Below are 13932 nucleotides of genomic sequence, written 5' to 3'. Positions count from 1 at the left end.
GCATTAAGAGTATAGATACGGTTGTGGAGAGTCAGGGGGCATCATTGAAAATAAAATATCATTTCACATTGAAACATGACATCCTTTTGCCCAGCCTAGAACATATGGACTATGTTTCACGAGAAGTTACAAGTTACACATTAAAAATAAAATGAAATTCAAAAAGTTGTGGATAAATTCATCTGAGTTATAAAGAAGAATTAGGGAAGCTTAAAACAGATACCTAACATTTTGAAGTTTAGGGTAATAATGCCTTCTGCACACATGCCTTAATGCTGCAAATGCAAACAACTGGCTGGGAGGCATCAATCTCATATAAGATGGTCTTAAGCAGGTCCATTTGACAAGAGTGGAATGTGTCATGGACAGACCCCTCCCCATTCAAAACAGAAATTTTTCTAGAGTATATATGGGTAAGAACCAGCAATACTTAATCTGCTGGTATTGAATGGGGCAAAATAAACTGATTCTATGAAATATTTGTAAAAATACCTGTTTACTTCTCTCAAACCCCAAGATTGTTAGTTCCCATGGTGTGTGCTGTTTATCACACAACCACACTTACTGCTTGTTCTCCTTGCAGTAATCTCTAGGCAAGGGATGGGAGACCTGATCTTGCTTCACAAGTATGATATTTTTTCTTGAAAATTCAGTTGATAAAGGCATTTAAGATCAGATTTTTTTACCAGAGAAATAGTTCACTGTTTCCTGGGCCTTTGAAACATCTCTCAACTTTATGTGGTTTTAAAATAGAAATGTTGAGTAATTCCTATTTTTTAACTCTGGCCTATTTTATTCTTCAAAAGGTAGTTTCTTATCCCCTGGACATTTTCTAAATGCCTGCTTATTTTATTTTTCTCTGCATTATGCCTTTTGATCTAATAAACACTCCTAAATGACTCCTACTAATGAGAATGTGTTTCTAAAAGTGAGGTGATAAACTTTACACAGTTCCTTGTTTTTACAAATGGAGAAGCATGAATATATAATGGCTCTTTGCACAAAGAAATAAAGTAACATAAGGCTACAATGCTTGCTTTTTTCTTCCCTTTACTTGTCTTTCAGCTCAAGGAAAATATTTTATTTGCCATCATTTGCTTTAATGTTGTACTTAGAACCATATTTTCATTAATAATATTGAATTTCCTACTTAAGGGAAACTGTTTCAATACTAAATTATAGATTTTTTTAACCCCGCTGCCCTGCTTTTGACAAATGCAGAAAACAGTATGAAAATTAATTATCTAGTATTTACTTAAAACTAACCTTTTTATACTTAACATTATACTGATTTCTGAAGAGCTTTTGTAAAAATCTATTTCAGACTATCAGAAAGGTTGAGTTTCTTGTCACTGCATGAATGGAGGAAGCATTATTTTTTAAGGTTTAGCCAATGAAATGTCTCTAATATGTTATGAATTTAATTTATAGCCCAGTCAATTGAGCAGCGACTGATGAAAATGGATCACACTGCAATCCACCCACATCTACTTGATATGAAAATTGGTCAAGGCAAATATGAGCAAGGGTTCTTTCCAAAGTTACAGTCTGATGTCTTGGCAACAGGACCAGCTAATAACAAGTAAGCATGTTCTTCACTTGAGTAGTTGGTTGAAGGAGTGAATGAAGGGCACAGTGCTCTAATGGGGAATGCTTAACTATTAAACATTTTATCAATCATTACTTTTTCAAAGACCAAATTAATCTGTTTGAAATATGAATTGACACTCAATGAGTATTTGACTTTTAATTCCATCATGTAAGAAAATCCAAAGACTAGATATTTTTCTCTTGTTGAAGTAATGTGCACTTGAGAATAATTTCATTTTAAATGACTGTGTTTTAAATATAATGCTAATACTGTCTAAGGGAATTAGAAAAGTTATGCCTTCACTGTCTGTATTAGTTTCCAAGGACTGCTATAACAAAGTACTACAAACTTGGTGGCTTAAAACGAGAGAAATTTATTCTTTCATAGTTCTGGAAGCTAGAAGTCCAAAATCAAGGTATTGGCAGCACCATGCTGCCTCCAAGTCCTGTAGGAAAGGACCCTTCCTTGCCCCTTCCCACTTCTGGTAGCCCCAGGCATTGTTTGGCTTACAGGAGCATAACTCAGTCTCTGCCTCCTCTTCCCATGGCTACCATCCCTCTGTGTCTGCTCTCCTCTTGTAAGGACACCAGTTATGTTGGATTAGGGCCCACCCTAAATGCCCTCATCTTAACTTGATTACATGTGCAAAGATCCTCTTTCCAAATAAGGTGACATCCACAGGTGTTGGGATTAAGACTTCATCATATCTTGGGGCTTCCCTGGTGGCTCAGTGGTTTTAAGAATCCGCCTGCCAATGCAGGGGACACTGGTTCAAGCCCTGATCTGGGAAGATCCCACATGCCACGGAGCAACTAAGCCCGTGCGCCAGAACTATGGAGCCTGCGCTCTAGAGCTCATGAGCCACAACTACTGAGCCCACGTGCCACAGCTACTGAAGCCCGTGTGCCTAGAGCCCGTGCTCCACAACAAGGGAAGCCACCACAATGAGAAGCCCATGCACCGCAATGAAGAGTAGCTCCTGCTCGCCGCAACTAGAGAAAGCCCACGCGCAGGACTGAAGACCCAACGCAGCCAAAAATAATTAATTAATTAATTAATTAAAAAAACCCAAAACTTCAGCTTATCTTTTAGGGAGACACAATTCAACCCATGACACCATTTTGTACTTTTAAGTATCAAGTGCAGAAATTACAAAACAACCAAAAATAAAGGTAAACCATATATTTTTTTATGGTAGATGTTCCACTCAGAAAATATCTGAATATGGTTAGAATTGAAAAGAGTTATTTGGATTTAGGGGAATTCTTGATTTTAGCTGAACACAAGAATGTAATAAAGAAGGATTTTACAAGAAAAGAACTCAAAGGAGAGTATTAATGGGGAATATGGTAAGTTGGAAAGAAGCCTTTGAATTTGAAATCAGCAGTTCTGGAATTTAGTTCATTCCTGACCACTAACCAGCTTAGGATCCTTGGACAATTTGGAATTACTTGCCCCTTTTCTCATTTAATAGCATTCTATAACATCTGTGATTTTATTAAAGAGGCTCAGAGAAGGAAAGGGAGGAGCCAGGCAGTGGCCAACAAATGAGATAGAAGACTGTGGTAGAGATTGGGTGTATAAAATGGAAGTGGCGTTGAGCCACCAGAATTGTCAGAAGGCAAGTAGAGAATCCAGTGAGGGGAATAAGACAGGTGGAATTATGCCTTTTAACCTAAATGGCCCAATCTAAGTAATAATATGCAAGTTCTTGAAACATGGCTTTAAAGTATGTTTCTGTCTAACATATGATCTGCTGAGCTACATGTTAGGGAAGTTTTGGTACTTACCTCTTTATTTCCCGTGATGATTGTCGTGATTTTATTGGTCAGGAGAAAAGAAAACTTAGTAAATTATCTTTATCATATGTGATGGTAATGCTTGGTTTAATTTATTAAACACTATACTAAGCTAAGTATTGTGCTACTTGGAGTTTCTTGGGATGCATATATATGTGGTAATATTTGTTTATCTTGTGTTTGTATAGTTACTGTCCTATTTTTAATAACCTGAAGGAATGAAACCCTTACCATTTTCCCAGCTAAGGGTGTTCCTTTAAATGTCTTTCTGAAATGTGTCAAAATTACTGATTCATTTAGGTCTACACGTGAAAAAACTACAGTGATAGCAAACACATCAAAGGAAAAAAGATGGTGTGTATGAATTAAGGAAAACAGTTATAGTACTATATACATTGCTGTTTCCTTTGCTTTCAGAGTCTAGTACTGGCATACCTCAGAGATATTATGGTTTTGATTCCAGAGCACCACAGTAAAATGAATATTGCAATAAAGCAAGAAGTTTTTGGTTTCCCAGTGCATATAAAAGTTATGTTTACACTATGCTGTTGTCTATTAAGTGTAGAAGAACATTATGTCTATTTTTTTTTACATATACACATCTTAAAATACTTTATTGTTAAAAAACTCTAGCCATCATCTGACAACACAGGGTTGCCACAAACTTTCAATCTGTAAAAAATGCAGTATCTTTGAAGTGCAATAAAATGAGGTATGCTTGTATGTATCATTATAAATATCCGCCCCTTTTGAGATCTCAATCAAAAAATTTGGGGGCTTCCCTGGTGGCGCAGTGGTTGAGAGTCCACCTGCCAATGCAGGGGACCTGGGTTCGTGCCCCGGTCTGGGAAGATCCCACATGCTGCGGCACAGCTGGGTCCGTGAGCCATGGCTGCTGAGCCTGCACGTCCGGAGCCTGTGCTCCGCAACGGGAGAGGCCACAACAGTGAGAGGCCCGCGTACCGCAAAAAAAAAAAAAAAAAAAAAAAATTTGGAAATTTTCATCACTGCTTCACTGAAAGTAATTATCCGTCCTTGTAACCCATTTTTTTCTGCTTTCACGAAGCATTATCTTCCCTGCTAGTGGAGCCTCCTCCATGCCATGAGAATGTTGGTTGTGGAGATGTCGCTGATAATAGCTAATATTATTAAGCCAGTTGACACTAGCGTCTCTCCTGACTGCACTAAGTACATTAGCTCATTGATCCTTATTACAAGCATATCCCTATATATAAAGCCTATATTGCTTTACCCATTTTATGACTGAGGCTCAGAGACAGTCAACAACTTGCTTCAAGATCACATAGTAGGAAGTCGTGAAACTAGGATTCAAACCTAGGTCTGCTGATTCAGGGGCCCAAGCACTTAACCACCGTACTAGATATACTGCCTGGCTCTGTTACTCTAATATAAAGGTGACGTGTGCCTTTTGTTACTTCTGGAGTTGGACGTTTTGCTTTGGTAGCCCCCAAGAAATTTTGAATAGCCTAAAATATTGAACGTAAGGGAGTTTAGCAACAGCCTGTCATACCAGCCTAACGGTCTTTCAGAATGAAAGAGCACTCAGATGCCTCACTTCTACCTCACACTGGGCTCTGTTAAGAGGGGTGGACCCAAAAGAAGATAGGATAATAATTTGGGAAGCAAGATACATTCTCAGGCGCCATCTTGCCTCATGAAGAAAAGATTGAGATCAAACAGCCTCACCCCGAAGTAGTGTCATTGTTCTATGTTGGTAAGAGTGCACTTTTGGGTTAATGGCAGGGTTAGGATTAGAACCCAGGTCTCCTTATTCCATGTTCATGGTGTCTCATTCATAAGAACTGTGGAAAGTTCTGGAAAATCTTCAGTACCAGCATTCTTTTACATATTTGGAAAAGGATCACTATGCAGTAAAGTGAAAGAATTGTGGATTTTTAAAAAACTTTATTTGATTGAACTCTTTTACTTAAATAGGTTGTTTGAACTTTAATGAAGACAGTCAAGGAGGATGATTCACTAGAAAGGTGGCCCCTCCTGTAGAAATGCAGCGTTTATGATAAAGTCTTGGGTAGGAAGGCTGTAGAGAGAATTTAATATGCTGCTTACAAGATGGAAGTAAATAGCTAATGACTGAAAATTTTACCTTACTTACCTTAGTTAATTTACAGGGTTTCACCTTCTAGTGAAGAGCTATCCCTGCTTTTATAAGCACTGAACTTAAAATGTGCTAAGAGATGTTGACCATTATGAGGATTCAGACTTTACAGATGATTGTACTAGATACAATGTTCTGTTTTTCAGAAGTGAATGACTAGTCATCAGTTTATTCATTTTTTTCTTATGTTTATAAATTATCCTAATTTTTTGAATCAATTTGATATGAGTAGACTATTAATTTAAATGGTTTTTATTTCCTCTTGATAGCATTAGGGTGCTCATTCATTCATTTGGCAAATATTTATGGAACCCCCTACTATATGTGAGACACTGTCCTGTTCATTGGGAGTTCAACAATGAACAAAATAACAAAAATCCCTGCTTTCAACATGAGGGCGCAAACAAAAAAATTTAATATGTAAAATAAGTAACCTGTCAGAAAGCGATAAGGTTTGTGAAGAAAAATAAAGGCAGGGAAAGGAAGTAAGGAGTGCTTAGAAGGGAAGATTTCAATTTTCAAATGCCATATTTTATTGCTTTTAATCTTATATATAATCTCCCCATTTCCACACAGAGCCCCAAGCATTACATTTTCAGCTAGATTGTAGTCTGAAAGAGAATAGATGTCAGAACTAATTACAGGGTAAAGGGATTTATAACCGTGCCTGTACAAATGGTTGATCAACTGTAAGAATTTCATACACTACTTACAAAGCAAAAGCAAATAAACAGTCTTCAGTATTTCAGCAAATGTGGTCATCTTTGGTAAAATTATGCTTAGAAATGAGGTTTAATAATGCAAAGAATAAATTAATTACTTAACAAGACCAGGAATTGTGGACTTCATAGTAATTTTCTTAAGTAGATGCTCATTTCCCTGTTTTGAAAATAAAATTAAACTGGGCATTTTGTCTCACAGAGTGAGATGCTAGTTATATCCTGTAAATTAATATTTATCCTTATCTTCTGTGCTTTTCCACCTTGCCTGCCAGGAGAAATATTCATCCATGTGTATTCTGCTTCCTTTATTCATTATATAAGTTTATCAGCTGGTGTTTATAATCTATTTCATATTTTTACTATTTATTTGAACCACCTTGCCTAGTAACCCTAATTTTTTAAATCCCTGAACAAATTTTACTATCTTACACTGACTGTTTTTTGCTACAAGGCTGTTTCCAAGGCCTCCAGGTCTTTGTACATTGTATTACTTATATTTTACTCTTCCTCTTTATTTATTATATAAGTTCATCAGCTGGTATTTATATTTTGCTTCAGAGCTGTTAAAAAAATATTCATGACACTTGTTGAAGATGGGAAGACAGACTTTATTCAAGGTGGAGGGGCACCTTTATTCAAGGTGTAGGGACCACCACAATGGGGTCTTGCAGTGGAGAGGGAGATTAGAGGCTTCTCTAAATACTGCATGGACAAGTGGGAATTTATCACCAAGGAGCAGAGTGGAGGTCAGCGGATAAGAAATTAGTAAGAGGAAACATCATGGGTATGGGGGATTCTGACTAAACTGACCTAACAGGATTCTTGTGGAAGGCAGGCTTAGGTGATTAAACATCACCTGGGGGATGGTGGAGAATTCAGAACCTGATCAGATATCCAGAATGATCATGTAATGAGAGGGAAGATGCTTTCTGCTAAACTGACTTAGCTAGGTTCTTGCTAAAACTGAATTTTACAAAGAAATGCACAAATGGGCTTAGGAAAGGTTAGGAGTCTAAAGTTTGGTGAAGCAGAGAATCTTTGTCAGTGTCTTGATATGCTTTTTTTCTGGATCTTCCTTTTCAGTCACCCAATTCTCTTTGTATCCTTTTTACAGTCTTTTATTGATCTTTTGCTTTAGGGACACTTCCAAGGATTCTACTTCAAAGATCTGTCACTAGATCTTAGTACCTTTTTTTTTACCGCTATAAACCTATTCTTTAAAAAAAACAAAAACACTACAACAAAACAACACAACACAAAAAAACAGCACAACAACAAAAAACATTTTAGGAGGGGCTACCTTCCTTTGCTACCATTTTTATAATAATTATTCAGTGTTCCCCTAAATAGCAGACTGAAACGAGATGATTCGTCAGTTTGAAACCAAAGCCATGCATAAGTTATTTAAAAAGCAACAAAAGAAGCAGCATTCTCATTTTAAGCTTTTTGTAAATTGGATACTTCATTAATAAGAAAATTTTAAATTGTGAATTGTCAGTAATGCAATATGACTTCCCCTGAATGGCAAAAATATAAATTCACTTCTTAACTTGTGTATAGCTCTGTGCTGTCAGGGATATACTCAAGAGTAAATATTTCTAGAATAGTACAATGAATACAGTCATGGGGATGATAAGTCAAGACCTGAGAAATCTTTTTAAATAGTTTGATATATGAAGAAAACATAGGCAGAACACTCTTTGACATAAATAGTAGCAAAATTTTTTGGATCTGTCTCCTAAAGCAAAGGAAATAAAAGCAAAAATAAACAAATAAGACCTAATTAAACTTAAAAACTTTTGCATAGCAAAGAAAACCATCAACAAAACCAAAAGACAACCTACTGAATGGGAGAAAATATTTGCAAATGATATGACCAATAAGGAATTAATATCCAACACAAATAAACAGCTCATACAACTCAACATCAAAGAAACAAACAACCCAATTAAAAAATGGGGGCTTCCCTGGTGGCGCAGTGGTTGAAAGTCTGCCTGCCGATGCAGGGGACATAGTTTCGTGCCCCGGTCCGGGAAGATCCCACATGCCGCGGAGCAGCTGGGCCCGTGAGGCATGGCTGCTGAGCCTGCGCGTCCGGAGCCTGTGCTCCGCAACGGGAGAGGCCACAACAGTGAGAGGCCCGCGTAATGCAAAAAAAAAAAAAAAAATGGGCAGAAGACCTGAATAGACATTTTTCCAAAGAAGACATACACAGATGGCCAACAGGCACAAGAAAGATGCTCAACATCATTAATCATCAAAGAAGTGCAAATTAAAACCAGAGAAGTATCAGTTCACACCTGTCAAAATGGCTGTTATCAAGAGGACCACAAATAACAAATGTTGGTGAGGATGTGGAGAAAATGGAACCCTCGAATATTATTGGTGGGAACGTAATCAGTGAGGTCACTAAGGAAAACAGTATGGAGGTTTCTTAAAAAACTAAAAATAGAACTATTTTATAGTTCTATTGCTATATTTTATAGCATTTCCACTTCTGGGTATTTACCTGAAAAAAACAGAAAACACTAATTCGAAAAGATACATGCACCCCAATTTATTTATTTTTGTTTGCATTGGGTCTTAGTTGTGGCATGCGGCACCTTTCCTTGTGGCGTGCGTGCTTCTCTCTAGTTGTGGCGCGCAACTATAAAAATAAATAAATGTTCATAGCAGCATTATTTATAAATTGCCAAGATATGAAAGCAACTTAAGTGTCCATCAACAGATGAATGGATACAGAAGATGTGATGTGTGTGTGTGTGTGTGTGTGTGTGTGTATATACACACACACATACATATATACACACAATGGAATATTACTCAGCCATAAAAAAGAATGAAAACTTGGAATTTGCAACAACATGGATGGACATGGAGGGTATTATGCTATCACTTATATGTGGAATCTAAAAACTAAAACAACTTAGTGAACATAACAGAACAGAAACAGATTCACAGATACAGAGAACAAACTAGTGGTTACCAGTGGGGATAGTGAAGCGGGGAGGGACAAGATAGGAGGAGGGAATTAAGAAGTACAAACTACTATGCACAAAATAAATATGCTACAAGGATAATACTGTACAACACAGGAAATGTAGCCAATATTTTATAATAACTGTACATGGAATATAACCTTTAAAAATTGTGACTCACTTTGGGACTTCCCTGGTGGTCCAGTGGCTAAGAATCTGCCTTCCAATGCAGGGGACACTGTTTCGATCCCTGGTCGGGGAACTAAGATCCTACATGCTGCAGGGCAACTAAGCCTGCATGCCACAATGAAAGGTCCCGCATGCCACAGCTAAGACTCGATGCAAACAAAACTAAATAAATAAAATTTTTTAACTAAAAAAAATAATAAAAATTGTGAATCACTTGTGAAAAATTGTGAATCACTTGTATACCTGAAACTTGTATAATATTGTATATCAACTATACCTCAATAAAAAATTAATTGTAAATAAAAATAAAACCACCTATAATGCCATCACCATGAGATGTTAACATTTGGTTTTATGACCTTCCATTGCATGGATCCTGATATGTGTGCATGTCCATACTTATTTTGTTTTGTTTTTTTACAAAAGTAGAAAATGCTTACACAATGTTGTATCCTGCTTTTTCATTCATTATTGTATCATAAGTACTCTCCCATATTATTGATATTCCTAGTAACTTAATTTTTTTAAATGACTATATGATGTTTCATTATATAGCACCTCCTACTGTTGAACATTTGGGTTGCTTTGAGCACATTTACTTGATTCTAAGTAACTGTTGGTTGTAAGATCTGCTATTAATTCAAAAGCTTTTTGGAAAAATTATACTTTAAACATGTATATGAAGTAGAAGATTCATCCTAGTTTCAGGAACATTTAAAAGCCAAAATGTGAGTCTTAGAATAATGGAAACACAGAATTGGTTATTGCATATATGCTGTGATGAGTGTCTATAAACCTAAATATTAGACTGTGTCTCTGATTACATTTATTTAGGGTATATTTATAGAAGGGGCAGGTGATGTAGTTGACTCTGCAAATAAAATGGCTGAAAGACATGATACCAACCCTTCAAGCGTTTATAGTAGAGAGGATTGTATAGAAAATAGAGATAAGTAATTATAACACACTGTAATAAATAATACAATTGGAGAGTATAAGAGGGGTAGCTAATTTAGATTTGGAAGAACCATAGAAGACTTCCTGTGTAGCATCTAAAGCTGTCTGAGAGATGAATAGAAGTTGGGAGAAAACTTCATCTTCAAAAGCTCAAAGGTGAGAGAGCTTATCCCATTGGAAGCACTGAGGTAGTTGAAGACAACTGGAGTTTTAAGGTAGAAAGGATGATCAGCAGAGAGTTTAAGTAAGCTAAGAATTGAAAAATAGCCATTGGATTGGCAGTGAGGGCTATAAATGGCTTCAGGAGCATTTTCAGGGAGAAGAAGCTGATCTGAGATGAACAAAATATCCAAAGATAAATAAGTAGAGGCCTTACATCTAAACTTTTCTTAAGAATGTTTACATGAGAAGAGTGAAAAAAAACAGATTTAAATTTAACTATCGAATGTCGAGAGAGACCAGCATACTTGTAAGCTGAAGGGCAATCCTCAGTTGAGAGAGAAAAATTGGAGCTATGGCATAGGCGGTTTCTAATGGAACAGATTGGAGAAGGCAAGAGAGAACTGGTCAGGGATCCTGGTGGAAGCAATAGTTGTGGCCAATATACATTATACTTTGGGATTAGAAGAAAGATGACGGGTTTGCGTGTGTGCATCACTGAAGTAGAGGGTAGGAAGAGGGAGGCAAGGCTGGGTCATCTGTTGAGTGTAGGCACTTGAGGATAAAGTGAGAGGTTTGGGAATGGGGAGCGGGGGAAAGTTGATAAAGGGCAGGTAAAGTGATTCATGGTAGTCATGAGGGAGATCAGTAACTAATTTGCATGGATATTTTAAAAGGAAGTGAGAGGGTAGTCTCTATCCAGGTCTGGGGTTCTGTTGGGCAGGTAAGGTGGAAAAGAGGATCATTACAGCTACTGTGCATTTTTTAACCTCGGTTCCAACAAAGCATGATTGTGGTGATGATTGCATACCTCTATGAATATACTAAAAACCATTGAATTGGATACTTTAAATGGGTGAATTGTATGTATCTAAATTACATCTCAATAAAGCTGCTATATATTTTTTAAAAGAATTGATTGAAAAATAAGTATTGTTGGTCTTTGGTTTTCAACAGTACATTCTTTCTATTTTAAAGACAAGTGGGGCTTCCCTGATGGCGCAGTGGTTGAACGTCCGCCTGCCGATGCAGGGGACACGGGTTCGTGCCCCGGTCCGGGAAGATCCCACATGCCGCGGAGCGGCTTGGCCCGTGAGTCATGGCCGCTGAGGCTGCGCGTCCGGAGCCTGTGTTCCGCAACGGGAGAGGCTCCAACAGTGAGAGGCCCGCATACCGCAAAAAAAAAAAAAAAAAAAAAAGACAAGTGATCGCATTTTATTTTTGTTTGGTTGTTTCTGTTAACCTACCCCTTCTGTTCTTTCAGTCGCTGGGTAAGTCGGAGTGCCACTGCACAGCGCCGGAAAGACCGCCTTCGCCAACATTCCGAGCACGTTGGGCTGGACAACGACTTGAGGGAGGTATGTGGGCTGCCATCCCGGGATGCCTTGATGCAAGAGCTGTGATCTAGGCTTACTTAACCCAGCAGGTGTCATTGTGTGGGTTCTTTTGTGTTCTTCTAAAAGAATCGTTCAATTATGTTTTAAAATAGTAATCCTTTTATACTGACATAGCTGAAAGCACCTTTTTTTCCATTTTTTGTAATTTTAATACATCTAAAATAAGGCTGTAAAACAAGTCTCCCTGTGTACCACATCAAGTAAAGGCTAAGCTTAGGGTAAATTTTGGTCAGTATTTCTCCCACAGGGAAAAAAAGCTATAAGAAGCATAGACTTTCTAAGTTTCAAGCATAATTTAAACTTAGTAAGTAAAGATATCTTTGCCTGTGCTTTGTCCTTGGCTTGCTGACACCATTTTTAGGAGTGTTTTAAAATTATTTTAAATTGAGATCCTTATGCTTTATTTGTACTACTTGAAAATAAAACGGTAATTACACATTTGAATAATGATAAGTAAGTGTTTTTTTTTTCTTGTGATCAAAAGAAAATGCAGGGCTTCCCTGGTGGCGCACTGGTTGAGAGTCCGCCTGCCGATGCAGGGGACACAGGTTCGTGCCCCGGTCCGGGAGGATCCCACATGCCACGGAGCGGCTGGGCCCGTGAGCCATGGCCTCTGAGCCTGCGCGTCCAGAGCCTGTGCTCCGCAGTGGGAGAGGCCACAACAGTGAGAGGCCCGCGTACCGCAAAAAAAAAAAAGAAAAAGAAAATGCAGTCAGAAGATCCGTTAACTATTTTCTAAACTCAGATGGGTAGAAATAAAGCAGAAAACAGCATTCCAAATATATATATTGCTCTTTGTTGATGTGTCCATGTATATATATATGATTTTAAACATTTTCTTAAGAACTGAAGCATAGCCTGTCTACTGCTTTTCTTTTGTGCTGCTGTATTTCTTCTCTCCCTTCCCTTCTGCTGTGACTTTATCATATGCATGCTTGTTTTGCTGTCTCTTTCTCCCTGTCCTTTGTTTTTTTTTTTTTTTTTTTTTTTGCTTTTCTGTCATTGGCACTTCTCCATCCTCTTAGCCTTCCGGGGAACTTGTGGTCTGCCAGAAGTCCATGGCATTCTGGGAGTGGGATCAGGGTCCACCTCCTCCTGCACGGCTTCCTAAAAAATCCTTCTCTGAGTGCTGCCTGGTATGTTCTTTGCCTGAAAGTGCTTTGCAGATGTTCCTGAACCTTGTCTTTGGTGTTCCTCGAATCATCCACGTGTGTGAGTGCACCTAGCCTCTAGAATGCCTCACATCACCTTGTGACGTGAACTGTTAGCTCTCCAATTCCTTTTGTGATTGGTACCTTTTCATGGTGGTGTGCACTAACAAGAGTAATTCTATACCATGGGCAGACAAAACTGATTATTTGAATTCCCTATCAGTGGTGGGGTTTTTTGTTTTGTTTTTTGTTTTTGTTTTTGTTTTGTTTTGCCGTATGCGGACCTCTCACTGTTGTGGCCTCTCCCATTGCGGAGCACAGGCTCCGGACACGCAGGCTTAGCGACCTATGGCTCACAAGCCCAGCCGCTCCGCGGCATGTGGGATCCTCCCGGACCGGGGCATGAACCCGCGTCCCCTGCATCGGCAGGCGGACTCCCAACCACTGCGCCACCAGGGAAGCCCCAGTGGTGTTTTTGAGGGGGAAAGGGGGGACTAGATTTAGCACAATTGTTTTTCTTCCAAAGGGGAAATACATTAACTATTCAAATATTCTTATTTAAGCATTTTGCAAAAGTGCAGAAGTGATTCATTTTCAAACAGCTTTTCTTTTGCCGAGTTTTATCTCCACAGTGTTTTAATTTACCCTTCCTTATTCCTGGTCTGTATTTTATATGGTCAGAAAATCAGATCATCAATATAGAATCTTAGTGCTAAGAGGAACATTTGAGGTAACTTTGTCCAACTTAACATGATTTAACTGAAGTCCAAGAGGCTTGCCTAAAGTCAAATGGACACGCAAAGTCAGGGCTAGGCCCACAGGCCAGGCCTTCTTACTCCAAGCCAGTGCTCT

General features: G+C 38.3%; 1 protein-coding gene across 3 annotated transcripts in view; it reads left to right on the top strand.

Annotated features, from left to right (window-relative positions):
* The window catches only part of DENND5B (DENN domain containing 5B), a 210657-nt gene that overhangs the window by 149381 nt on the left and 47344 nt on the right, over positions 1–13932 (top strand). For all 3 annotated transcript variants that reach the window (XM_060112158.1, XM_060112157.1, XM_060112159.1), the window contains 2 exons: positions 1432–1582; positions 11797–11890. In XM_060112158.1, coding sequence (XP_059968141.1) covers positions 1432–1582; positions 11797–11890 — 245 coding nt within the window. The remainder of the gene's footprint in view (positions 1–1431; positions 1583–11796; positions 11891–13932) is intronic.

The sequence above is a fragment of the Mesoplodon densirostris genome, chromosome 11 (assembly GCF_025265405.1).
Source record: "Mesoplodon densirostris isolate mMesDen1 chromosome 11, mMesDen1 primary haplotype, whole genome shotgun sequence".
NCBI lineage: Eukaryota > Metazoa > Chordata > Mammalia > Artiodactyla > Ziphiidae > Mesoplodon > Mesoplodon densirostris.
This window is presented reverse-complemented; position numbering and strand designations above follow the sequence as displayed.